This window comes from Pseudopipra pipra, chromosome 30 (assembly GCF_036250125.1).
Source record: "Pseudopipra pipra isolate bDixPip1 chromosome 30, bDixPip1.hap1, whole genome shotgun sequence".
NCBI lineage: Eukaryota > Metazoa > Chordata > Aves > Passeriformes > Pipridae > Pseudopipra > Pseudopipra pipra.
This window is the reverse complement of record NC_087578.1, coordinates 851,541-876,381: the sequence shown is the minus strand read 5'-3', so window position 1 is coordinate 876,381 and position 24,841 is coordinate 851,541. Positions and strand designations below refer to the sequence as shown.

Here is a 24,841-nt window from a genome sequence, read left to right as displayed (position 1 = left end):
TGCTCACGGTGGTGATGGTGTTGAGTGTGGAACTGGGGTTTGGGGTGGGATGGGGGTTTGGGGTGGGAAGGGGGCTCACAGTGGTGATGGTGTTGAGTGTGGAATGGGGGTTTGGGGTGGAATGGGGGTTTGGGGTGGGAAGGGCTCACGGTGGTGATGGTGTTGAGCGCGGTGTCGGCGCCGATGCTGAAGTCGGAGCCGGGCACGTTGTTGGAGACGGTGGCCGGGATGACGCAGAGGGGGATGCAGAGCTCCTCGTACCGGGCCCGCCCCTCCACCAGCTCCAGGCTGCCCGTGAACGCCTGGGGGGCACCGGGGGGCAAACGGGACAGCCCGTGTTGGGAGGGACCCACCGGCACCGGCCGGTCCAACCCCCGCCCCAAAATCCCCAAAATCTCCAAATCCAACCCCTGCCCTCGTACAGAACCCCCCAAAATCCCACCAGGATCATCCACTCCAACCCCTGCCCCAAAATCCCCAAAATCTCCAAATCCCAACCCCTGCCCTTGCACAGGATCCCCAAAATCTCACTAATCCCACAAAGATCATTGAGTCCAACCCCTGCCCTTGCACTGGACCCCCCAAAATCCCACAGGGTCATCCAATCCAACCCCCTGCCCCAAAATCCCCAAATCCCAATGCCTGCCCTTGTACAGAACCCCCCAAAATCCCACAAGGATCATCTGGTCCAACCTCCACCCCAAAATCTCCAAATCCCAACCCTTGGCCCTGCACAGGAGCCCCAAAATCCCATCAGGGTCATCCAGTCCAACCCCTGCCCCAAAATCCCCAAAATCTCCAAATCCCAACCCCTGCCCTCATAAAGAACCCCCCAAAATCCCACAAGGATCATCCTGTCCAACCCCTGCCCCAAAATCTCCAAATCCCAACCCCTGCCCTCGTACAGGACCCCCCAAAATCCCACAAGGATCATCCGGTCCAACCCCTGCCCCCAAATCCCCAAAATCTCCAAATCCCAACCCCTGCCCTTGCACAGGAGCCCCCAAAATCCCACCAGGATCATTCAGTCCAACCCCCGCCCCAAAATCCCCAAATCCCAACCCCTGCCCTTGCACAGGAGCCCCCAAAATCCCATCAGGGTCATCCTGTCCAACCCCTGCCCCAAAATCCTCAAATCCCAACCCCTGGCCCTGCACAGGACTCCCCAAAGTCCCACCAGTCCCACCAGGACCATCCAGTCCAACCCCTGACCTGCACTGGACCCCCCAAAACCCCCCCAATCCCAAATCCCAACCCCTGAGAGGATCATCCCAACCCTCTCCCTGAACTCTGGCAGGTTTGGGGCCGTGACCAAACCCCGGGGAGCCTCTTCCAGTGCCCGACCCCGCTCTGGGGGGGGAAGAACCTCTTCCCAAAATCCAACCAGCCCGACCCCAAACCCTCCAGCTGCCCCCCAGCACCCCCAGGCCCCTTTTCCCACGGGACCTCCGCGTTCCCAAGGGGATTTTCCCCCTCTCACCTCGAAGCCCCCGATGATGACAAGCCCGTGGATCCCGAACTTGCTGATGTTGGCGCTGATTTCCTCCAAGTATTCTTGGGCAAAGTCCTGGCAAGGGGAAAATCCCCCCCTGGCTGAGCCCGCCCAGGGTGGGGGGCTGGGCCCGGGCCCCCCCAAAGGGATCCATCCCCCCCTGGTACCTCTTGGTGCCCAGTTTGGATCCCCCCAGGCCCGTCCAGGCCCCGACCCGGTTCCAGTTGATCTCCTCCACCTGGGGGGAAGGGTTAGGGTTAGGGGGGGCACAGGGGGAGGGTTTGGGGGCACAGGAGAGGGATTTGGGGGCACAGGAGATTTGGGGTCACAGGAGAAGGATTTGGGGGTCACAGGAGAGGGATTTGGGGGCACAGGAGATTTGGGGACACGGGGAGGATTTGGGGGCACAGGGGGAGGGTTTGGGGGCACAGGAGAGGGATTTGGGGTCACAGGAGAAGGATTTGGGGGCACAGGAGAGGGATTTGGGGGCACAGGAGATTTGGGGTCACAGGAGAGGGATTTGGGGGCACAGGGGGAGGGTTTGGGGGCACAGGAGATTTGGGGGCACAGGGAGATGGTTTGGGGGCACAGGGGGAGGATTTGGTGTCTTTGGGGTCCCACTGGCCTGGCTGCAGCCATATCAGTGCTGTTGGGGTCCCACTCCTGATTTGGGGTCTCTGATATTGGGGTCCCATCCCTGGTTTGGGGTCAGTGCTATTGGGGTAACATTGTGTCCCTGTTTTAGGGTGGCTCTCGGGGTCCCAGCTCGGGGACAGGCACCCACCATGCCGAGGGCGAGCCCCTCGAAGCTGTTGTGGGGTCACAGCCCTGGTTTGGGGTCAGTGCTATCGGGGTCCCCCCCTGGTTTGGGGTCACTATCGGGGTCCCCCCCTGGTTTGGGGTCAGTGCTATTGGGGTCCCACCCCTGGTTTGGGGTCACTATTGGGGTCCCCCCCGGTTTGGGGTCACTATTGGGGTCCCCCCCTGGTTTGGGGTCACTATCGGGGTCCCACCCCTGTTTTAGGGTGGCTGTCAGGGTCCCAGCTGGGGACAGGCACCCACCATGCCCAGGGTGAGCCCTCGAAGCTGTCATGGGGTCCCACCCCTGGTTTGGGGTCAGTGCTATTGGGGTCCCACCCCTGGTTTGGGGTCACTATTGGAGTCCCACCCCTGTTTTGGGGTGGCTATCGGGTCCCAGCCCTGTTTTGGTGTGGCTATCGGGGTCCCAGCCCTGTTTTAGGTGGCTGTCGGGGTCCCAGCCCGGGGACAGGCACCCACCATGCCGAGGGCGAGCCCCTCGAAGCTGTTGTGGGGTCACAGCCCTGGTTTGGGGTCAGTGCTATCGGGGTCCCACCCCTGTTTTAGGGTGGTTATTAGGGTCCCAGCTGGGGACAGGCACCCACCATGCCGAGGGCGAGCCCCTCAAAGCTGTCATGGGGTCACAGCCCTGGTTTGGAGTCACTGATATTGGGGTCCCACTCCTGGTTGGGGTCAGTGCTATCGGGGTCCCACCCCTGTTTTGGGGTGGCTATCGGGGTCCCACCCCTGGTTTGGGGTGGCTATTGGGGTCCCACCCCTGTTTTGGGGTGGCTATCGGGGTCCCACCCCTGTTCTGAGGTGGCTGTCAGGGTCCCACCCCGTTTTGGGGTGGCTCTCAGGGTCCCATCCCTGGTTTGGGGTGGCTCTCAGGGTCCCACCCCTGGTTTGGGGTCAGTGCTATTGGGGTCCCACCCCTGGTTTGGGGTCACTATTGGGGTCCCACCCCATTTTGGGGTGGCTCTCGGGGTCCCAGCTGGGGACAGGCACCCACCATGCCGAGGGCGAGCCCCTCGAAGCCGTCGTGCACGGCCAGCATGCGGTGGCCGTGGATGAGCCCGATGCGGACGGTGGAGCGCACGGCCGCGTTCATCCCCGCCGCCGGGGCCCCCACGTTCAGCACGGCCAGGGTGTACCCGCTCTGGGGGGGCAGAGAGCGCCGTTGGGGGGCTCTGGGCCCGGGGGGTGCCCCCGAGGCCCCCCCAGCCCGGGCGCGGCCGTACCTTGGTGGCCGGGGGGCGGATGTGGGCCAGCAGCTTGTACACTTCCCAGTTGTTCTCGAAGCTCCTGGAAAAGGGGGGAAACGGGGGTGAGGGGGGGTCAGGGGGTGGCGGAGTCCAGGGGTGACCGTGGGGGTGACTGTGGGGGTGGCAGAATCATGGAGTGACCATGGGGGTGATCATGGGGGTGACCAGAGCCATGGGGTGACCGTGGGGGTGACTGTGGAGGTGGCAGAATCATGGAGTGACCATGGGGGTGACCAGAGCTCAGGGATGACCAGAGCCATGGGGTGACTGTGGGGGTGACCAGAGCCATGGGGGTAACCATGGGGTGACCAGACCCATGGGGTGACCATGGGGGTGACCAGAGCCATGGGGTGACCATGGGGTGACCAGAGCCATGGGGTGACCATGGGGGTGACCATGGGGTGACCAAAGCCATGGGGGTGACCATGGAAGTGATCAGAGCCATGGGGGTGACCAGAGCCATGGGGTGACCACGGGGGTGATCATGGGGGTGACCATGGGGGTGACCAGAGCCATGGTGTGACCACGGGGGTGATCATGGGGGTGACCATGGGGGTGACCAGAGCTATGGGAGTGACTAGAGTCATGGGGTGACCATGGGGGTGACCATGGGGTGACCAAAGCCATGGGGGTGACCATGGAGGTGACCAAAGCCATGGGGGTGACCAGAGCCATGGGGTGACCATGGGGGTGACTGTGGGGGTGACCAGAGCCATGGGGTGAGCATGGGGTGACCAGAGCCATGGGGGTGACCGTGGGGGTGACCAGAGCCACGGTGTGACCATGGGGGTGCCCCAGCCCCGGGGGTCCCCATGGGGACAGGTCGCAGACCCTCACCGGCCCCGCAGCTTCACGGCCTCCTCGAAGCGCCCCTCGTTCATGGCCTTCGTCACGTCCTTGGTCTGGGCGGGGAGAGCACAGACGGGTGGGATTGTGCAGGGGGGGCCCGGCCTGGGCAGCTCAGGGGTGTCCCAGGGGTGTCCCGGGGGTGTCCCAGGGTGTCCCGGGGGTGTCCTGGGGGTGTCCCAGGGGTGTCCCGGGGGTGTCCCGGGGGTGTCCCAGGGGTGTCCTGGGGTGTCCCAGGGGGGTCCCGGGGGTCCCGGGGGGGTCCCAGGGGGTCCCAGGGGTGTCCCAGGGGTGTCCCGGGGGTGTCCCAGGGGGTCCCAGGGGGTCCCAGGGATGTCCCGGGGGTGTCCCGGGGGTGTCCTGGGGGTGTCCCAGGGGTGTCCCAGGGGTGTCCCGGGGGTCCTGTGTCCCAGGGGTGTCCCGGGGGTGTCCCAGGGGTGTCCCGGGGGTGTCCCGGGGGTGTCCCGGGGGTGTCCCAGGAGTGTCCCGGGGGTGTCCTGGGGGTGTCCCGGGGGTATCCCGGATGTGTCCCGGGGGTGTCCCGGGGGTGTCCCAGGGGTATCCTGGGGGTGTCCCAGGGGGTGTCCCGGGGGTGTCCCGGGGGGTCCCAGGGGGTCCCAGGGGGTCCCAGGGATGTCCCGGGGGTGTCCCAGGGGTATCCCAGGGGTGTCCCAGGGGTGTCCCAGGGGTGTCCCACGGGTGTCCCAGGGGTGTCCCAGGGGTGTCCCGGGGGTGTCCCGGGGGTCCCGGGGGTGTCCCAGGGGGTCCCGGGGGTGTCCCAGGGGTATCCCAGGGGTGTCCCGGGGGTGTCCCAGGGGTGTCCCGGGGGTATCCCAGGGGTGTCCCGGGTGTCCCGTGTCCCCCCCTACTCACCACCTGCACGCACTCCATGAGGGGCAGGCGCACGGCCTGGTTGCCCGACAGGCTCACCACGCAGGCGGGGGTCTCGGGGGTCGCCTCCAGCAGGGCCATGACGGCCTCCAGCCCCATCCTGCTGCCCTGTGGGCACAGGGGAGGGGGTCTCACCACCCCGGACCCCCCTGCCCACCGGGCTCGGGGTGGGACAGGGGGAGCTGCCTACCAGGATGCGGTCGAAGGCCGAGGGGGTCCCACCGCGCTGGACGTGGCCCAGGATGGTGACCCGGGTGTCGTAGCCCAGGCGCTTCACCACCAGCTGCAAGGCAGGGATGGGCATGGATCGGATCCCACAGACAGGGATGGGCATGGATCGGATCCCACAGACAGGGATGGGCATGGATCTGATCCCACAGACCTGGATCCATCCCCACAGACAGGGATGGGCATGGATCGGATCCCCCAGAGATGGATGGGCCTGGATCCTGCCCCACAGACAGGGATGGGCCTGGGTCTGATCCCACAGACAGGGATGTGCCCTCCAGATCCCCCAGAGAGGGATGGGCCTGGATCCTGCCCCCAGACCTGGATCTGGCCCCTCAGACAGAGACGTGTCCCCACAGACAGGGATGTGCCTGAATCCTGCCCCCCAGCCCTGGATCCGGCCCCCCAGCCCTGGATCCGGCCCCCCAGCCCTGGATTCTGCCCCCCAGCCCTGGATCCGGCCCCCCAGCCCTGGATCCGGCCCCCCAGCCCTGGATTCTGCCCCCCAGCCCTGGATCCGGCCCCCCAGCCCTGGATTCTGCCCCCCAGCCCTGGATCCGGCCCCCCAGCCGGGCTGGGGGGGTAACAAGGGCCTTTCCCCCTCCGACTCACGGATTTGATGTCGTCGGACGTGATGGCCTTGCCGTGCTTGTCGATGGCCCCCTCGGCCACGATGATGATGTTCAGCCGGGAGCCGCCGTCCCGGGTCTGGGGGGGTGGCAGGGGGGGACAGTGGGCACCGGGACGGGGACAGTGGGCACTGGGACAGGGAGCAGGGGCCCTCTGGACCCCCCTACCTCCGTCAGCCTCCGGCACAGATGGTCCTCCCAGTCGTCCTCGGGGGGGGACTCGGGGATGAAGACCCAGTCGGCCCCGCAGGCCAGGGCGGTGATGAGGGCCAGGTACCTGTGGGGGGTCAAAAGGGGTTCTTTAGGGTTTTTTTCTGTGCTTTCTCCCCGGGGATCCGGGTCTGGGGGACGGCGCCGGGACTCACCCACAGTGACGCCCCATCACCTCCAGGACAAAGGTCCTCTGGTGGCTGTGGGTGGGAATGAGGAGAATCATGGAATCACAGGTTGGAAAAGACCTCTGAGATCGCCCAGTCCAACCCACGATCCCCAGCCTGTCCCCCAGACCATGGCACCACATCCAGTCCCTCCTTAAACCCCTCCAGGGATTGGTGACTCCATCACCTCCCTGGGCAGCCCCTTCCAAGCTTTAATCCCCCTTTCTGGGAAGAAATTCCTCAGAATCAGAGGTTGGAAAAGCCCTCTGAGATAATCCAGCCCAACCCATGATCCCCAGCCTGTCCCCCAGACCATGGCACCGCATCCAGTCTCTCCTTGAACCCCTCCAGGGATTGGTGACTCCACCACCTCCCTGGGCAGCCTCTTCCAATCTTTAATCCCCCTTCAGAATCAGAGGTTGGAAAAGCCCTCTGGGATCACCCAGCCCAACCCACGACCCAACCCTGTCACCCAGACCCCGACACCACATCCAGTCCCTCCCCAAACCCCTCCAGGGATTGGTGACTCCACCACCTCCTTGAGCAGCCCCTTCCAAGCTTCAATCCCCCTTTCTGGGAAGAAATTCCTCCATCCCTGGAGGTTTCTAAGCTGAGACTGTGCCACGGTCTGGAAACCACGGCGGGGTTGGATCAAGGGTTGGACTGGATGATCCCAGAGGTCTTTTCCAACCTGCGATTCTGTGATTTGAATCCCAGAATCATGGAATCAACTGGGTTGGAAAAGCCCTCTGGGATCACCCAGCCCAACCCACGACCCAACCCTGTCACCCAGACCCCGACACCACATCCAGTCCCTTCCCAAACCCCTCCAGGGATCGGTGACTCCCCCCCAGCCTCTCCCCACGTCCCCCCCGTGCCCCCCATGCCCCTTGGGGGTCCCCGTCACCTCTGGGCCGTGGTGGTGATGGCGTCCACGATCTCGATGATGCGGTGCAGCGCCGAGTCGGTGCCGATGGTCATGTCGGTGCCGCAGAAGTCGTTGTCAATGGATCCCACCATGCCCACGATGTTCAGGGCGCTCGAGCGCTGCGCCTCCTCCGCCGTGATGGCGCCTGCCCGAGGGTGGGACACCCCCTTTGCCCTCTGCGTGTGCCCCCCCAAAACACCCCCAAAACACCCCCTGGGCACAAACCAGGAGAAACCAGCGGGTCTGGGGGCGACCTCTCGGGTTTTGGGACAAAACCTCCCCTTTCTTGGGGGAAAAAACCTTCCCCAAAATCTTGAGGGGTTCCCACGGGGGGGACCCCTTTGTGTAGGTCCCCTTTTTGGGGCACAAACCTCTGTTCTGGGGGGGGGGGACCCAGCATTTTCATGCCTGATTTTGGTACGAAACCTCCTTTTCACCACCCCAAAATAAATCTTAGGGGGGTCCTGTGAGGGGACCCCTTTGAGCAGGTCCCCTTTTGGGGCCAAACACTGGCACAACCCTCCGTTATGGGGGAAAACCATTATTTTTATGCCTGGTTCTGGTGCAAAACCTCCTTTGCAGCCCTAGAATAAATCTAGGGGGGTCTCAGGGGGTCCTGGGGGGAACACATGTACCCCCTTCGAGCAGGTCCCCTTTTGGGGCGTTTTTGTGTAGAACTCCCCCAGTTTTGGCACAAACCCCCCCAGGATGGTGCCGGGGGGGTGCCCACGTACTCACCTTGAGCAGGTCCCCTTTTGGGGCACCAACCTTGGTGGTTTTGTGTAGAACCACCACGATTTTGGTACCAACCCCCCCAGGATGGTGCTGGGGGGTGCTGGGGGTGCCCACGTACCCGCCTTCAGCAGGTCCCCTTTTGGGGCACAAACCTCGGCGTTTTTGTGTAGAACCACCATGATTTTGGTACCAACTGCCCCCGGATGGTGCTGGGGGGTGCCCACGTACCCGCCTTGAGCAGGTCCCCTTTTGGGGCACAAACCTCAGTGTTTTTGAGTAGAACTCCCCCAATTTTGGTACCAACCCCCCCTGGATGGTGCTGGGGGGTGCCCACATACCCGCCTTGAGCAGGTCCCCTTTTGGGGCACAAACCTCGGCGTTTTTGTGTCGAACCACCACGATTTTGGTACCAACCCCCCCCGGATGGTGCCGGGGGGTGCCCACGTACCCGCCTTGAGCAGGTCCTTCAGGAGGCCGCTCCACTCGGCGCGGAAGGTGTCAGCCCCGGTGAGGCTGCCGTCGCCGCCGATGACGCACAGGTTGGTGATGCCGAGCTTCACCAGGTTCCGCGCCGCCTTCAGCCGCCCCTCGCGCGCCCGGAAGTCCTGACAGCGCGCGCTGCCGATGACGGTGCCGCCCTGCCGGCACCCAGGGCTCAGGGGGAGCTCGCCACCGGGCCAGGGGGAGCTCGGCCGGCCCGCCGGCCTTCTGTCCTGCCAGCCGGCTGTCCTTCCGTCCAACAGTCCAGCCAGCCGGCCTGCCGTCTGTCCTTCCACCCATCCATCCTTCCATCTGTCCTTCCACCCATCCAACCTTCCATCTGTCCTTCCACCCATCCATCCATCCATCCATCCTTCCATCCTTCCATCCTTCCATCTGTCCTTCCACCCATCCTTCCATCCATCCATCCATCCTTCCATCCATCCATCCATCCGTCCTTCCTTCCGTCTGTCCTTCCATCCTTCCATCCTTCCATCTGTCCTTCCACCCATCCTTCCATCCATCCGTCCTTCCTTCCTTCTGTCTGTCCTTCCATCCTTCCATCTGTCCTTCCACCCATCCATCCTTCTATCTGTCCTTCCATCCATCCATCCATCCTTCCATCCATCCATCCGTCCTTCCTTCCGTCTGTCCTTCCATCCATCCATCCATCCATCCTTCCATCCATCCGTCCTTCCTTCCTTCCTTCCTTCTGTCCTTCCTTTCATTCGTCCTTCCACCCATCCATCCATCCATCCATCCATCCATCTTTCAATCCAACCCTCCATCCCTCCATCTACCATCCATCCCTCCCCCCAACCATCCCTCCCCCATCCCTCCATCCCCCCCCCCCCCATCCCCCCCTCTCCCAGGGCTCCGGCGGGTTCTCACCAGCTGCAGCATCATGGACACGCTCTCCCACGTGGCCTCCTGGATGTGATCCCCTCCATCCACCAGCCCCTGGTAGCCCTGGGGAGGGGACACACACAGAGCTTCCAACAACCCCCCTTCCGGGCTTTTTCGGGGGAGAACTGGGGGAAACTGGGAGCGAACTGGGGGAGCACTGACCTCGTACACGAAGAAGACCTTGGCGCCGGTGTAGATGCCCACCCGCACCACTGCCCGCACGGCCGCGTTCATCCCTGGGGGGGCACGGCACCGTCACCCCCGGGACCCCCCTCAGCGCCCCCCCAGGGACCCCCCCAAAGCCGCCGGGCCCCCCCTGACCCCCCCATCCCCCCCCCGGCCCCGCAGCTGCCGGGTTATTTTTGCCCCGGTGACCTTTAGTGGCGGTGGCAGCGCGTGACACCCAGTGACAAACACCGGGGGGGGGAGGGACAGCCGAGGAGAGACCCCCCCACCCCCCCAGGGGCTTGTCTGACCCCCCCCCAACTCCCCCTGTTCCAAACTTCGGGCTGAATCCCTGCAGTTTTGGGCAACCCCAATTTATTTATCCCCCCCCCCAGCGTTGGCTCCGTGCCACCAACGACCTTTCACGACACCCCCCCACCAAAAATTTGGGCTTGAGGTATCCACCCCCAGCCCCCCCCCCCAACCCCTGCACCCCAAAAACCTTCCCCCCCCCTCGGCTCCCGTGTCCTCCCAAGGTCACCCCCAAAAACCTGCCAGAACCCGGAGAGAAAACCCTTCAAAAACCACCCCCCAAGCCCCCTTTCCACCCCTTTTCACCCCAAAACGGGGCTCGCCCCTGGCACAGCCAGTTTTTTTGGGGGGAGGGTGTTTTTTTAGGGGGGGGTCCTCACCCTGGGCGTCCCCCCCGGAGGTGAGGACGGCGATGGCCTTGCCCACGCCCATGCTCTCGGTGTGCAGGTGCCCGGTCGGTGCCATCCTCCTGCCTGCGGAAAAACAGGGAAATCGGGAAAGAGCCGAGGAGTGGGAAGGGCTCCGAGTGCCCCCCGAGCCGCTGGCACCGCCGACTGGCACTGCCGCCCCCCCGGCCCCTGCAAGGGCCCCCCCGGGGGAGGGACGGCCCTGCTGGCACCGGGGTGTCCCCCCCGCCCCCAGACCGGGGCCGGTCTGTCCCTACTGCTGTCAATCTGTCCCTACTGGTGTCAGTCTGTCCCTACTGGTGCCAGTCTGTCCCTACTGGTGTCAGTCTGTCCCTACTGGTTCCAATCTGTCCCCAGACTGGTGCCAGTCTGTCCTTACTGGTGTCAGTCTGTCCTTACTGGTTCCAGTCTGTATTCCAGTCTGTCCCCAGACTGGTGTCAGTCTGTCCTTACTGGTTCCAATCTGTATTCCAGTCTGTCCCCAGACTGGTGTCAGTCTGTCCTTACTGGTTCCAATCTGTATTCCAGTCAGTCCCTACTGGTGCCAGTCAGTCCCTACTGGTTCCCATCTGTATTCCAGTCTGTCCTCCACACTGGTGCCTCTCTGCATTCTTTGCTGGTGCCAGTCTGTCCTCCTTACTGGTGCCAGTCAGTCCTTACTGGTGCCAGTCTGTGTTCCCTGTTGGTGCCACTCTGTCCCTACTGGTTCCAGTCTGTCCCTACCGGTTCCAGTGTGTCCTCCTTACTGGTTCCAGTCTGTGCCCCGTGGTTACTGCTCTGCCCTCTGTATTGGTCCAAGCCTGCTTTGCTTACTGGTCCCAGTACTCCCAGCTGGTGCCAGCCCATGTTCTGTACTGGTCCCAGTTTGCTCGCAGTGCTGGTCCCAGTCCAGCTGTCCCTGTCCCCAGTGAGGTGTCCCTGTCCCCAGTGAGGTGTCCCTGTTCCAGTGAGTGTCCCTGTCCCCAGTGTGGTGTCCCTGTCCCCAGTGAGGTGTCCCTGTTCCCAGTGCGGGTGTCCCTCTACCCAGTGAGGGTGTCCCTGTCCCCAGTGAGTGTCCCTGTCCCCGGTGAGCTGTCCCTGTCCCCAGTGAGGTGTCCCTGTCCCCACTGTGGTGTCCCTGTCCCCACTGTGGCTGTCCCTGTCCCCAGTGAGGTGTCCCTGTCCCCAGTGAGGTGTCCCTGTCCCCGGTGAGGTGTCCCTGTCCCCAGTGAGGTGTCCCTGTCCCAGTGAGGTGTCCCTGTCCCCGGTGAGGTGTCCCTGTCCCAGTGAGGTGTCCCTGTCCCCAGTGCAGTGTCCCTGTCCCAGTGAGGTGTCCCTGTCCCCGGTGAGGTGTCCCTGTCCCCAGTGTGGCTGTCCCTGTCCCCAGTGTGGTGTCCCTGTCCCCACTGTAGTGTCCCTGTCCCCAGTGCAGTGTCCCTGTCCCCCGTGAGGTGTCCCTGTCCCAGTGAGGTGTCCCTGTTCCAGTGAGGTGTCCCTGTCCCCACTGTGAGTGTCCCTGTCCCAGTGAGGTGTCACTGTCCCCCCCGCCGGTCCCCTCACTGACCTGGCGGGTGTCACCTGTCCCCAGTGTGGTGTCCCTGTCCCCAGTGAGGTGTCCCTGTCCCAGTGAGGTGTCCCTGTCCCCAGTGAGGTGTCCCTGTCCCAGTGAGGTGTCCCTGTCCCAGTGAGGTGTCCCTGTCCCAGTGAGGTGTCCCTGTCCCCGGTGAGGTGTCCCTGTCCCCACTGTGAGTGTCCCTGTCCCCAGTGAGGTGTCCCTGTCCCAGTGAGGTGTCCCTGTCCCCAGTGTGGTGTCCCTGTCCCCAGTGAGGTGTCCCTGTCCCCGGTGAGGTGTCCCTGTCCCCGGTGAGGTGTCCCTGTCCCAGTGAGGTGTCTCTGTTCCCAGTGAGGTGTCCCTGTCCCAGTGAGGTGTCCCTGTCCCCGGTGAGGTGTCCCTGTCCCCAGTGCAGTGTCCCTGTCCCAGTGAGGTGTCACTGTCCCCACTGTGGTGTCCCTGTCCCCAGTGAGGTGTCCCTGTCCCCAGTGTGATATCCCTGTTCCCAGTGAGGTGTCCCTGTCCCCAGTGAGCTGTCCCTGTCCCCAGTGAGGTGTCCCTGTCCCAGTGAGGTGTCCCTGTCCCCAGTGCAGTGTCCCTGTTCCCAGTGAGGTGTCCCTGTCCCCGGTGCAGTGTCCCTGTTCCCAGTGAGGTGTCCCTGTCCCAGTGAGGTGTCCCTGTCCCCAGTGCAGTGTCCCTGTTCCCAGTGAGGTGTCCCTGTCCCAGTGAGGTGTCCCTGTCCCCGGTGAGGTGTCCCTGTCCCAGTGAGGTGTCCCTGTCCCCAGTGAGGTGTCACTGTCCCCGGTGAGGTGTCCCTGTCCCAGTGAGGTGTCCCTGTCCCCAGTGAGGTGTCCCTGTCCCAGTGAGGTGTCCCTGTCCCCAGTGAGCTGTCCCTGTCCCAGTGAGGTGTCCCTGTCCCCAGCGAGTGTCCCTGTCCCCGGTGAGGTGTCACTGTCCCCCCCGCCGGTCCCCTCACTGACCTGGCGGGTGTCCCCGGCTCGGGGCGGGCGGGAGGAAGGCGAGGAGGAGGAGGGCGAGGGCGGCGAAGGAAAGCGCGGCTGACACCAGGAGCCGGGAGGCGTCGGGAGAGAGCTCCGGCACCGGCACCATGCCAGGGGTCGGGATCGCTCCGGCACCGGGACGGGCACCGGGACGGGCACCGGGACAGCTCCGGCACCGGCACCGACCCCCGAGCGGCGGGATTGACCTTAACGGGACCGGCTGGAACGGGATCGGCCGGGATCGGCTGTTATGGGATCAGCTGTCATGGGATCGGCCGGGACAGGATCGGCTGTTTATGGGATCAGCTGTCATAGGATCAGCCGGGACGGGATCGGCTGTTTATGGGATCAGCTGTCATGGGATCGTCCGGGATGGGATCGGCTGTTTATGGGATCAGCTGTCATAGGATCAGCCGGGACAGGATCGGCTGTTTATGGGATCAGCTGTCATAGGATTGCCCCACACAGAACTGACTGTAGGGATCAGCTATTATGGGATCGGCTGTAACGGGATCGGCTGTAGTGGGGTTGACTGAAATGGAATTGACTGGAGGGACCAGCTATTATGGGACAGGCTGGAACGGGATCAGCTGGGGCAGGATCGGCTATAATGGGATCAGCCATAATAGGATTGACCCACACGGAATTGACTGGAGGGATCAGCTTTTATGGGACCAGATGTAATGGGATCAGCTGGGACAGGATCGGCTGTCAGGGGACCAGCTATAATGGGATCAGCTGTAGGGACAGGCTGTAGGGACAGGCTCTAATGGGATCGGCTGTAGGGACAGGCTGTAGGGACAGGCTGTAGGGACAGGCTCTAATGGGATCGGCTGTAGGGACAGGCTCTAATGGGATCGGCTGTAGGGACAGGCTGTAGGGACAGGCTGTAGGGACAGGCTCTAATGGGATCGGCTGTAGGGACAGGCTCTCATGAGATCAGCTGTCCCCCAGGGCAGCCCCTGGCCCTGCCCCAGCGTTACCCCAGGGGTGACCCCACAGGCCCTGAGCAGTGCCCCCTTCTGTAAGGTGACCCCTCTGTAGGGTGATCCCCCTCTAAGGTGACCCCTCTGTAGGGTGATCCCCCTCTAAGGTGACCCCTCTGTAGGGTGATCCCCCTCTAAGGTGACCCCTCTATAGGTGACCCCCCCACAGGTGCTCCCCCCACCAGCGCCGCCCTCCCCCGCCGTCCTCCTCCCCGACAGGGGGCGCGCTCTCGCGCACCTCTCGCCGCTCTCCCTGACGTCACTTCCGCCACCTCCCCTCCGCCCTCACTTCCGCCGCCGCCGAGCCCGGGAAAACCGCGCGCGTTCGGGCCGGTCCCGCTTCCGCTTCCGGGGGCGCTTCCGCTTCCGGCGGCGGCAGCGGCTCCTCAGGACGGGCCCGGGGCCGTTCCTGGGACCCGGGGCCTTCGCTCGGCCCTTCCTCCGGCCCGGGGCTGTCCCTGGGGCTCGGGGCCGTTCCTCGGTCCCCCGCGGGCTCGGAGCCTTCGCTCAGCTCCCCCCGCGGGCCCGGGGCCGTTCCTGGGCCCCGGGGCCGTCCCGCAGCCCTCCGTCGCTGTGTCCGGTCCGCCGCCGCATGAGGATGGAGCGGGCCCGGGACGCGGCGCGGCCCGAGCGCGGCCCCGCCTTCGGGCCCTTCCCGAGGGACCCCTCGGACAGGAAGGTGCGGGGCCCCTTTTCCTGGGGGAATCCCGGCGGTATCCCGGGAGTTGGGGGGGTTTGGGGAGAGGGAGCGGGAAACGCGTTTGTTAAAGCCGCGGGACTTGGGGGACGCGGGGCCGGACAGCTCCGAACCGGTCATTCCAGGGGTGAGGAATCCTCGGGAATTCTGCTCCAGCCTTTGGGAATTCTGCTCCAGTTTCGGGGAGTTCTGTTCCAGCCTCTCGGCGCCCTCCCAGGGAGGAATTCCTTCCCAAAATCCCACCTAAATCTCCCCTTTCCCAGCTGGCAGCCCCTCACCCCTCGGCCCATCCCTCCTTATCCCAAATCCCTCTTGGAGCCCCCGGGAAAGGAAAACCCCCTTGAAAGGTCCCTCCCAACCCAAACTGTTCCATGATCCCATGGACATAAACAGGTGGGAATGCAGGAAAAGCTGCTCGAGGCTGTTCTTTAGGCTCGATCCTGTTCTTTAGGATTTAGGGCTGAGCCCAGACCCAAACCTCTGCTCTTCTCCCACAGTTTTTGCCCCCCAAGAGCTTCTCCTGCCCCTCTGGAAGTGCCTCCTGTGCCCTCGGCTTCGCCCCCCCAGGTGAGAGGGGCAGCTCCTGGGGGGAGGGGGGGCTGCTTTGCTGGGGCTTTCCCACCTTTTCCTGAATGTCCCTTTGTGTTTCCCTCCTTTCCCTGAGTGTCCCTGAATTTCCCTGAGTGTCCCCCCTTTCCCTGAGTCTTTCCCTGAGTTTCCCTTGATTGTCCTTCCTTTCCCTGAGTTTCCCTGACTGTCCTTCCTTTCCCTGAGTCTTTCCCTGAGTCTTTCCCTGAGTCTTTCCCTGAGTCTTTCCCTGAGTCTTTCCCTGAGTGTCTCTGTGTGTTCCTCTGTGTTTCCCTGAGTGTCCCTCCTTTCCCTGTGTGTCCCTATGTGTTCCTCAGTGTTTTCCTGAGTGTCCCTGAGTGTCCCTCCTTTCCCTGAGTGTCCCTGGATGTCCCTCCTGTCCCTGTGTGTCCCTCCTGTCCCTGAGTGTCCCTCCTTTCCCTGAATGTCCCTCCTTTCCCTGTGTGTCCCTATGTGTCCCTCATCTCTCTGAGTGTCCCTCAGTGTTTCCCTGAGTGTCCCTGAATTTCCCTGAGTGTCCCCGAGTGTCCCTCCTTTCCCTGAGTGTCTCTGGATGTCCCTCCTGTCCCTGTGTGTCCCTCCTGTCCCTGTGTGTCCCTCCTGTCCCTGTGTGTCCCTCCTGTCCCTGAGTGTCCCTGGATGTCCCTCCTGTCCCTGAGTGTCCCTGAGTGTTTCCCTGAGAGCCCCTCCTGTCCCCTCCTGCCCCTGGCTGTCCCTGAGTGTCCCTCCTGTCCCTGTGTGTCCCTCCTGTCCCCTCCTGTCCCTGTGTGTCCCTCCTGCCCCTGGCTGTCCCTCCTGTCCCTGAGTGTGCCCTGTTTCCCGGCAGAGCTGCCGGTGCCGGAGCCGTTCCCGGGGCGGGATTCGCGGCCCTTCGGCTGCGCTGCCAACGGGCAGTGGCGGAGCCCGGGGCCCACGGGGGGCTCGGGGCTGCAGAAACCCCGGCTCAGCAGGGGCTCCTACCTGGAATCCAGGAAAAACCCCAGGTGTGTGCAGGGCTGGGGGGTGGGAACCTCCCCTGGGATGCCCCTGGGGCAGAGAGGGGGGGGAGAAAGGGATGGGGGGCTGAGGGACGGGAGAGGGGCAGCCCAGGGGAGCCCAAATGAGCCCAGGGGAGCCCAAATGAGCCCAAATGAGCCCAGGGGAGCCCAAATGAGCCCAAATGAGCCCAGGGGAGCCCAGGGGAGCCCAGGGGAGCCCAAATGAGCCCAGGGGAGCCCACATGAGCCCAGGGGAGCCCACATGAGCCCAGGGGAGCCCAGGGGAGCCCAAATGAGCCCAGGGGAGCCCAAATGAGCCCAGGGGTGCCCAAGTGAGCCCAGGGGGCCTTCTTGGCATCAACCATTCCTAAACCCATTCTACACCTATTCCTAAACCTGTTCCTAAGCCCATTCTAAACCCATTCTAAACCTATTCCTAAACCCATTCCTAAACCCATTCTAAACCTATTCCTAACCCATTCTAAACCTATTCCTAAACCCATTCTAAACTTGTTCCTAAACCTATTCCTAAATCTGTTCCTAAACCCATTCTAAACCTGTTCTTAAACCCATTCTAAACCTGTTCCTTCCTAAACCTATTCCTAAATCTGTTCCTAAACCCGTTCTAAACCTATTCCTAAACCCATTCTAAACTCGTTCTAAACCTATTCCTAAACCCATTCTAAACCTGTTCCTAAACCCGTTCTAAACCCATTCCTAACCCCATTCTAAACCTATTCCTAACCCCGTTCTTTAAACCCCCTTTAGGCCACGTTAAGACCCTTCTCAAACCCATCCTCCCCCCTCTTCCAGCCCACCCCTCACCCCCCTCATCCCCGCTCCGGGTGCCCCCCGCACCGTTAACCCCAAAACCCTGGGACCACCAAACCAAACCAAACCAAACCAAACCTGCCTGGGGGGGTTGTTTTTTGTTTTTCCCTCCCTTCCAGCAGCACCTCCAACAGTTTTGGGGGGAAGTCCAACCACCACTGCCACGGCTCAGCCTTCCCCCTCAAGGCCGCCCCCAGCCCCTCGTGCCGCCGCGGCCTCCTGAGCCCCAAGAAGACCCCCCGGCGCTTCATCAGCACGGCAGAGGAGGTAGGGCAGGGCCTGGGGGGGCCTTAGGCCTGGCTCAAAACGTGGATTGCTTTCCCTGGGGGGTTGGTTTGGTTTTGGGGGGTTTTTTGGGGGTTTTTTTGGGTTTTTTTAAATCGATTTTAGCTGAGCGGAACGATCAGAACTCGCCTGTGCTGGAGGATTTGGTTGTAAGGTGTGTTTGTCCCTGGATGAATCCCCCCCTCCCCGAGCTGGGGTGAGGGTTTGGGGCTGGTTTAAAAGGAGATAAAGGGGGAGCACGAGTCAGGGGTGCAGGTTAGTGGGGAAAAGGGTAAGAAATGCAGGGATACAGGGAGAAAAAAGGGGGTTTAACCCTCAGAGACGGGTGTGGAACCTGGAGGGAGAAGGGAAAAAGGGGAAGGGAATGAAGGGAAAAAAGGGAAAGGGAAAAAGGGAAGGGAAGGGAAAGAAGGGAAGGGGAAAGAGAAGGGAAAAAAGGGAAGGGAAAGAAGGGAAGGGGAAAGAGAAGGGAAGAGAAAAAAGGGAAGGGGAAAAAGAAAGGGGAAAGGGAAGGGAAGAGAAAAAAGGAAAAGGAAAAAAGAAAGGGGAAAGAGAAGGGAAAGAAGGGAAGGAGAAAAGGAAAGGAAAGAAGGGAAGGGGAAGAAGGGAAGAGGAAGGGAAGGGAGAAAAGGAATTACGGAATATCCTAAGTGGGAAGGGACCCACTGGGATCATCCAGTCCAACCCCTGCCCTTGCCCAGGACCCCCCAGAATCCCCCTCATCCCAAAATCCCAACCCCTGCCCTTGCCCAGGACCCCCCAGAATCCCACTCATCCCAAAATCCCAACCCCTGCCCTTGCTCAGGACCCCCCACAATCCCCCTCATCCCAAAATCCCAACCCCTGCCCTTGCCCAGGACCCCCCACAATCCCCCTCATCCCAAAATCCCAACCCCTGCCCTTGCCCAGGACCCCCCACAATCCCCCTCATCCCAAAATCCCAACCCCTGCCCTTGCCCAGGACTCCCCAGAATCCCACTCATCCCAAAATCCCAACCCCTGCCCTTGCACAGGACCCCCCAGAACCCCACTCATCCCAAAATCCCAACCCCTGCCCTTGCACAGGACCCCCCAGAACCCCACTCATCCCAAAATCCCAACCCCTGCCCTTGCACAGGACCCCCCAGAATCCCACTCATCCCAAGATCCCAACCCCTGCCCTTGCCCAGGACCCCCAGAATCCCACTCATCCCAAAATCCCAACCCCTGCCCTTGCCCAGGACCCCCCAGAACCCCACCGAGAGCCCCTTTGCCGGGCGGGGCCGAGCTCCCAGGGGCTCCTGGCTGGGTGTGCAGCCTCCCAGCTCCCCTTCCCAGGAGTTTTCCAGGCCTGTGCTGGGCTGGATCCGTGGGAATCATCCCTGGGGTTGTGTCCCTGCAGACGGTGCGGGAGGAGGAGCGGGAGATCTACAGGCAGCTGCTCCAGATGGTCACCGGGAAGCAATTCTGCACCTCCAAACCCTCCTCGCTCTTCCCCTTCCACCTGTGAGTATGGAAAACTCCCTGGCAGTATGGAAAACTCCCTGGGAGTATGGAAAACTCCCTGGCAGTATGGAAAACTCCCTGGGAGTATGGAAAACTCCCTGGCAGTATGGGAAAATTCCTGGGAGTATGGGGAAATTCCCTGGGAGTATGGGAAAATTCCCTGGGAGTATGGGAAAATTCCCTGGGAGTATGGGAAAATTCCCTGGGAGTATGGAAAGTTCCCTGGGAGTATGGAAAGTTCCCTGGGAGTATGGAAAACTCCCTTCTCCCAGCCCATGACACTCCCCAGGCCTGCTGGGAGCCCCTTTTCCTGCTGGGAGCCCCTTTTCCTGCTGGGAGCCCTTTTTCCTGCTGGGAATTCCTTTTCCTGCTGGGAGTTCCTATTCCTGCTGGGAGTTCCTATTCCTGCTGGAAACTGGTTTTCCTGCTGGGAGCTGGTTTTCCTGCTGGAAGTTCCTTTTCCTACTGGGAGCCCCTTTTCCTGCTGGGAGCCCCTTTTCCTGCTGGGAGCCCCTTTTCCTGCTGGGAGCTCCTATTCCTGCTGGAAATTCCTTTTCCTGCTGGAAGTTCCTTTTCCTGCTGGGAGTTCCTTTTCCTGCTGGGAGTTCCTTTTCCTGCTGGGAGTTCCTTTTCCTGCTGGAAGTTCCTTTTCCTGCTGGGAGCCCCTTTTCCTGCTGGGAGCCCCTTTTCCTGCTGGGAGCCCCTTTTCCTGCTGGGAGCCCCTTTTCCTGCTGGGAGCCCCTTTTCCTGCTGGGAGCTCCTATTCCTGCTGGGAGCTCCTATTCCTGCTGGGAGCCCCTTTTCCTCCCAGGAGTTCCTATTCCTTCTGGGAGCTGTTTTTCCTGCTGGGAGCTGATTTTCCTGCTGGATTTTTTTCAGGTCCAGGTGTTCCAATTCCAGCCAGGCCCTTCTGAAGGAGACGCCCGGCGAGGACTCGAAGCCCTTTGAAGCCCCCCGAGCTGCCCCAGCCCCTTCCCACCCCCCCAGCAGCCCCCCACTCCGGGGACATTCCCTGCCCAAGCCCCTCTCCTGCTTTTCCCCCACTTACCCCTCTTCCAGCATCTTCCAGGCCGGGAATTCCAGGGCCCAGCAGCGGGATGAGCCTCCCCCAGCATCCACCACGCAGCCCGAAGGTAAAAACCAACCCAAACCCCCAAATTAACCCCTCCAAAAAACCTGGTGAGGGGCTTAACATTTTAAATACCCATGGAAACGTCTTTCCTCCGTGGCTGGGAGCGGTGGGAGTCGGGAATGGGGGGGAAAATTCCAGGTCCTGTGACACTTTTCCATCCCTTCAGGCTCCGACTCCGTCATTTTGCTCAAGGTGAAGGATCCCAGAACTCCAGCCCCGAGGTGAGATCCTCGGGAATGGGGGCCTGGAGGAAAGAGGGAAGGTGTTTTTTTTTAGGGAGAAGGGATTGGCTTCCCAAGGGTTCCACGAGGGGACCCCACTTGGCTGTGGCTGCTCCCAAATCCCGCTTTTCCGGCCGCGACTCGGCTTTTCCACAGGGAAAACACTGAAATCTGCCCTTTTTTCCCCCTCTTTCCAGCCCCCCCTTCTTCCAGGCAGAGCTGTGGATCAAAGAGCTGTAAGTGCCATGTTTTCTGCTCCGGGGTTTTATGGGGAGAAGGGAAAAGGGGGATGTTTTTTCCCCCTCCCTCCTAAAAAAAGGGGCTTTTTCCAGGACCAGCGTCTACGACTCCCGAGCTCGGGAGAGGTTGAGGCAAATTGAGGAGAAAAAAGCTTTGGCTTTGCAGCTGCAGAACCAGGTGAGGAAGAGGAGGGGGGAATGCCAGAGCGAAAATCCGGTTGGAAATGGGGAAAAATGGGGAAAAAATGGGGAAAAAATGGCAAAAAAACGGTTCCAGTTACAGAGGGGAGGGAAAAGAAGGGAAGGGATAAAAGGAATTACAGAATATCCTGAGTGGGAAGGGACCCACAGGGACCAAAGTCCAGCCCCTGCCCTTGCACAGGACACCCCAGAATCCCACTCATCCCAAAATCCCTGAGAGCGTTGTTCAAACACTCCCTGGTCTCTGGAATTGTGGAATGTCCTGAGTGGGAAGGGAACCACAAGGATCATCCAGTCCAACCCCTGGCCCTGCACAGGATCTCCCAGAATCCCACTCATCCCAAAATCCCAACTCCTGGCCCTGCACAGGCCCCCCCAAAATCCCACTGGATCATCCAGTCCAACTCCTGGCCTTGCACAGGCCCCCCCAAAATCCCTCTTATCCCCAAATCCCAGCTCCTGAGAGCGTTATCCCAACATTCCTGGAGCTCTGCCAGCCTTGGGGTCCTGCTCAGTGCCCGACCTCCCCCTCTTCCCAAAATCCCCCCTCGGTTTTCCCCATGTGGTGAGGGGGGTGAATTCCATGAATCCCGTTCAGCTGGTGGGGTGGATCCCTCAATCCCTGGGTGGGTCCCTCAATCCCTCGATCCCTGGGTGGATCCCTGGGTGGATCCCTCGATCCCTGGGTGGGTCCCTCAATGCCTTGATCCCTGGGTGGATCCCTGGATCCCTCGATCCCTGAGTGGATCCCTCGATCCCTCAATCCCTGGGTGGGTCCCTGGGTGGGTCCCTGAATCCCTCGATCCCTGGGTGGGTCCCTCAATCCCTTGATCCCTGGGTGGATCCCTGAATCCCTTGATCCCTGAGTGGATCCTTGAATCCCTTGATCCCTGGGTGGATCCCTGAATCCCTCGATCCCTGGGTGGATCCCTTGATCCCTGGGTGAGTCCCTGGGTGGATTCCTGGGTGGATCCCTGGGTCCCTCGATCCCTGGGTGGATCCCTCAATCCCTGGGTGGATCCCTGAATGCCTCGATCCCTGGGTCGATCCCTCGATCCCTCAATCCCTGGGTGGATCCCTGAATGCCTCGATCCATGGGTGGATCCCATGATCCCTGGGTGGATCCCTGGGTGGATCCCTGGATCCCTGGGTGGATCCCTGGGTGGGTCCCTGAACCCCTGATCCCTGGGTGGGTCCCTGAACCCCTGGATCCCGGCTGTGTCCAGAGGCTGCAGGAGCGGGAGCAGGCGGTGCCGGAGCGGGTGGATCTGAACCTGCGGGTGCCTCTGGAGAAGGAGATCCCGGTGACGGTGGGGCCGGAGGAGAAGGAGGAGGATTCCAAGGGCCCCGAGGGAGAGGAGGAATTCCCAGAGATCACCGAGGTTGGTGACACCCCCCCAGGGATTTAGGGACAGCACCCAGTTTGGATCCCCCTGGGATCGGTTGGGTGTGGGTGGAAAAGCAGGAATTCTCCTCACCAAAGTTCCACGTTCAGTTCCTTTTCCCCAGCCTGGTTTGGATCCTCCTGGGATCAGTTGGGTGTGGGTGGAAAAGCAGGAATTCTCCTCACCAAAGTTCCTCATTCAGTTGCTTTTCCCCAGCCTGGTTTGGATCCCCCTGGGATGGGTTGGGTTGAGCCCAGGGGCCATTCCCTGCCTTATTCCAAGTTCCATATTTAATTCCTATTCTGGTTTGGATCTTCCTTGGGTGGGAGCCCAGGAGCCATTCCCTGCCTTGTTCCCAGTTCCGTGTTCAGTTCCTTTTCCCCAGCCTGGTTTGGATCCCCCTGGGATCAGTTGGGTTGAGCCCAGGAATTCCCTGCCTTGTTCCATGTTCAGTTGCTTTTCCCCAGCCTGGTTTGGATCCCCCTGGGGTCACTGGGAGCCTTGGGCTGGGCCAGAGGAATGGGAAGGGCCTTTCCCAGATCTGGGTGCTCCTGCAGGAGATGGAGAACCCTTGGATGGGTTGGGTTGGAGCCTTGGGCTGGGCCGGAGGGTCGGGAATGGCCATTCCCAGATCCTGGTGCTCCCCCAGATGATGGAGAACCCTTGGATGGGTTGGGTTGGAGCCTCAGAGCTGGGCCAGAGAGGCAGGAAGGGCCATTCCCAGAGCTGGATGGAGAGCCTTGGATCAGTTGGATTGGAGCCTTGGGCTGGGCCGGAGGGTCGGGAATGGCCATTCCCAGCTCCAGGTGCTCCCCCAGGAGATGGAGAAGGAGAAGGAGAACCCTTGGATGGGTTGGGTTGGAGCCTTGGGCGGGGCTGGAGGGTCGGGAATGGCCGTTCCCAGCTCCGGGTGCTCCCCCAGGAGATGGAGAAGGAGAAGGAGAACCCTTGGATGGGTTGGGTTGGAGCCTTGGGGCCGGAAGGTCGGGAATGGCCATTCCCAGCTCCAGGTGCTCCCCCAGGAGATGGAGAAGGAGAAGGAGAACCCTTGGATGGGTTGGGTTGGAGCCTTGGGGCCGGAGGGTCGGGAAGGGCCATTCCCAGCTCCGGGTGCTCCCCCAGGAGATGGAGGAGAACCCTTGGATGGGTTGGGTTGGAGCCTTGGGGCTGGAGGGTTGGGAAGGGCCATTCCCAGAGCTGGAGATGGAGAACCCTTGGATGGGTTGGGTTGGAGCCTTGGGGCCGGAAGGTCGGGAATGACCATTCCCAGCTCCAGGTGCTCCCCCAGGAGATGGAGAAGGAGAAGGAGAACCCTTGGATGGGTTGGGTTGGAGCCTTGGGCTGGGCCAGAAGGTCGGGAAGGACCGTTCCCAGCTCCGGGTGCTCCCCCAGGAGATGGAGGAGAACCCTTGGATGGGTTGGGTTGGAGCCTTGGGCTGGGCCAGAAGGTCGGGAAGGGCCATTCCCAGCTCCGGGTGCTCCCCCAGGAGATGGAGAAGGAGAAGGAGAACCCTTGGATGGGTTGGGTTGGAGCCTTGGGGCCGGAGGGTCGGGAAGGGCCATTCCCAGCTCCAGGTGCTCCCCCAGGAGATGGAGGAGAACCCTTGGATGGGTTGGGTTGGAGCCTTGGGGCTGGAGGGTTGGGAAGGGCCATTCCCAGAGCTGGAGAAGGAGAATCCTTGGATGGGTTGGGTTGGAGCCTTGGGCTGGGCCAGAGGGTCGGGAAGGGCCGTTCCCAGCTCCGGGTGCTCCCCCAGGAGATGGAGAAGGAGAAGGAGAACCCTTGGATGGGTTGGGTTGGAGCCTTGGGCTGGGCCAGAGGGTCGGGAAGGGCCGTTCCCAGCTCCGGGTGCTCCCCCAGGAGATGGAGAACCCTTGGATGGGTTGGGTAGGAGCCTTGGGGCTGGAGGGTCGGGAAGGGCCGTTCCCAGCTCCGGGTGCTCCCCCAGGAGATGGAGAACCCTTGGATGGGTTGGGTTGGAGCCTTGGGCTGGGCCAGAGGGTCGGGAAGGACCGTTCCCAGCTCCGGGTGCTCCCCCAGGAGATGGAGAACCCTTGGATGGGTTGGGTTGGAGCCTTGGGGCTGGAGGGTCGGGAAGGACCGTTCCCAGCTCCGGGTGCTCCCCCAGGAGATGGAGAAGGAGATCAAGAGCGTGTTCCGGGGCGGGAACCAGGACGAGGTGCTGAGCGAGGCTTTCCGGCTGACCATCACCCGCAAGGACATCCAGACCCTCAACAACCTCAACTGGCTCAACGACGAGGTCAGCGCGAACACCGGGAACACCGGGAATATACTGGGAACACCGGGAACACCGGGAATATACTGGGAACACCGGGAATACCGGGATGGGCCCTGTCTGGGGCGGGAATGGGCTCAGCCAGGACTCGGGAAACCAGGAGGGGGGTGATGATGATAAAATGATGATGATAAAATGATGATGATAAAATGATGATGATAAAATAATGATGATAAAATGATGATGATGATAAAATAATGATGATAAAATAATGATGATGATAAAATGATGATGATAAAATGATGATGATAAAATGATGATGATAAAATGATGATGATAAAATGATGATGATAAAATAATAATAGGGATTGTGATGATACTGCTAATGGATATAAAATAATAATGATTATAATGCTGATATAATGATGATGATAATGATAATAATAAATGGCCATGGACATAATAATAATAGTAGTAGTAGTAGTAGTAGTAGTAATAATAATAATAATAATAATAATAATAATAATAATAATAATAATAATAATAATAATAATAATAATAAATTGCCATGGTAGTAGTAATAATA

General features: G+C 61.4%; 2 protein-coding genes across 2 annotated transcripts in view; one reads left to right on the top strand and one right to left on the bottom strand.

Moving 5' to 3' along the window:
* Positions 1-2: 2 nt before the first annotated feature.
* LOC135404132 (ATP-dependent 6-phosphofructokinase, muscle type-like) lies at positions 3-13,219 on the bottom strand (the record flags this gene model as incomplete). Its single annotated transcript, XM_064638709.1, is given in 18 exon segments — positions 3-302; positions 1,481-1,557; positions 1,560-1,567; positions 1,660-1,730; positions 3,303-3,449; positions 3,532-3,595; positions 4,393-4,457; positions 5,275-5,400; positions 5,483-5,575; positions 6,133-6,228; positions 6,318-6,426; positions 6,515-6,559; positions 7,434-7,599; positions 8,638-8,827; positions 9,561-9,638; positions 9,738-9,811; positions 10,433-10,525; positions 12,971-13,219. Coding segments are annotated over 18 exon segments (1,932 nt in total), but the record flags the coding sequence as incomplete, so codon positions are not given.
* Positions 13,220-13,483: 264 nt separating this feature from the next.
* Positions 13,484-24,841, top strand: part of SENP1 (SUMO specific peptidase 1) — a 31,740-nt gene continuing 20,382 nt past the window's right edge. Inside the window, exons 1-12 of the mRNA XM_064638708.1 lie at positions 13,484-13,495; positions 14,132-14,656; positions 15,172-15,241; positions 16,089-16,245; positions 17,190-17,337; positions 18,737-18,840; positions 19,720-19,973; positions 20,139-20,193; positions 20,391-20,429; positions 20,526-20,610; positions 21,860-22,015; positions 24,148-24,279. Coding sequence (XP_064494778.1) covers positions 13,484-13,495; positions 14,132-14,656; positions 15,172-15,241; positions 16,089-16,245; positions 17,190-17,337; positions 18,737-18,840; positions 19,720-19,973; positions 20,139-20,193; positions 20,391-20,429; positions 20,526-20,610; positions 21,860-22,015; positions 24,148-24,279 — 1,737 coding nt within the window. The remainder of the gene's footprint in view (positions 13,496-14,131; positions 14,657-15,171; positions 15,242-16,088; positions 16,246-17,189; positions 17,338-18,736; positions 18,841-19,719; positions 19,974-20,138; positions 20,194-20,390; positions 20,430-20,525; positions 20,611-21,859; positions 22,016-24,147; positions 24,280-24,841) is intronic.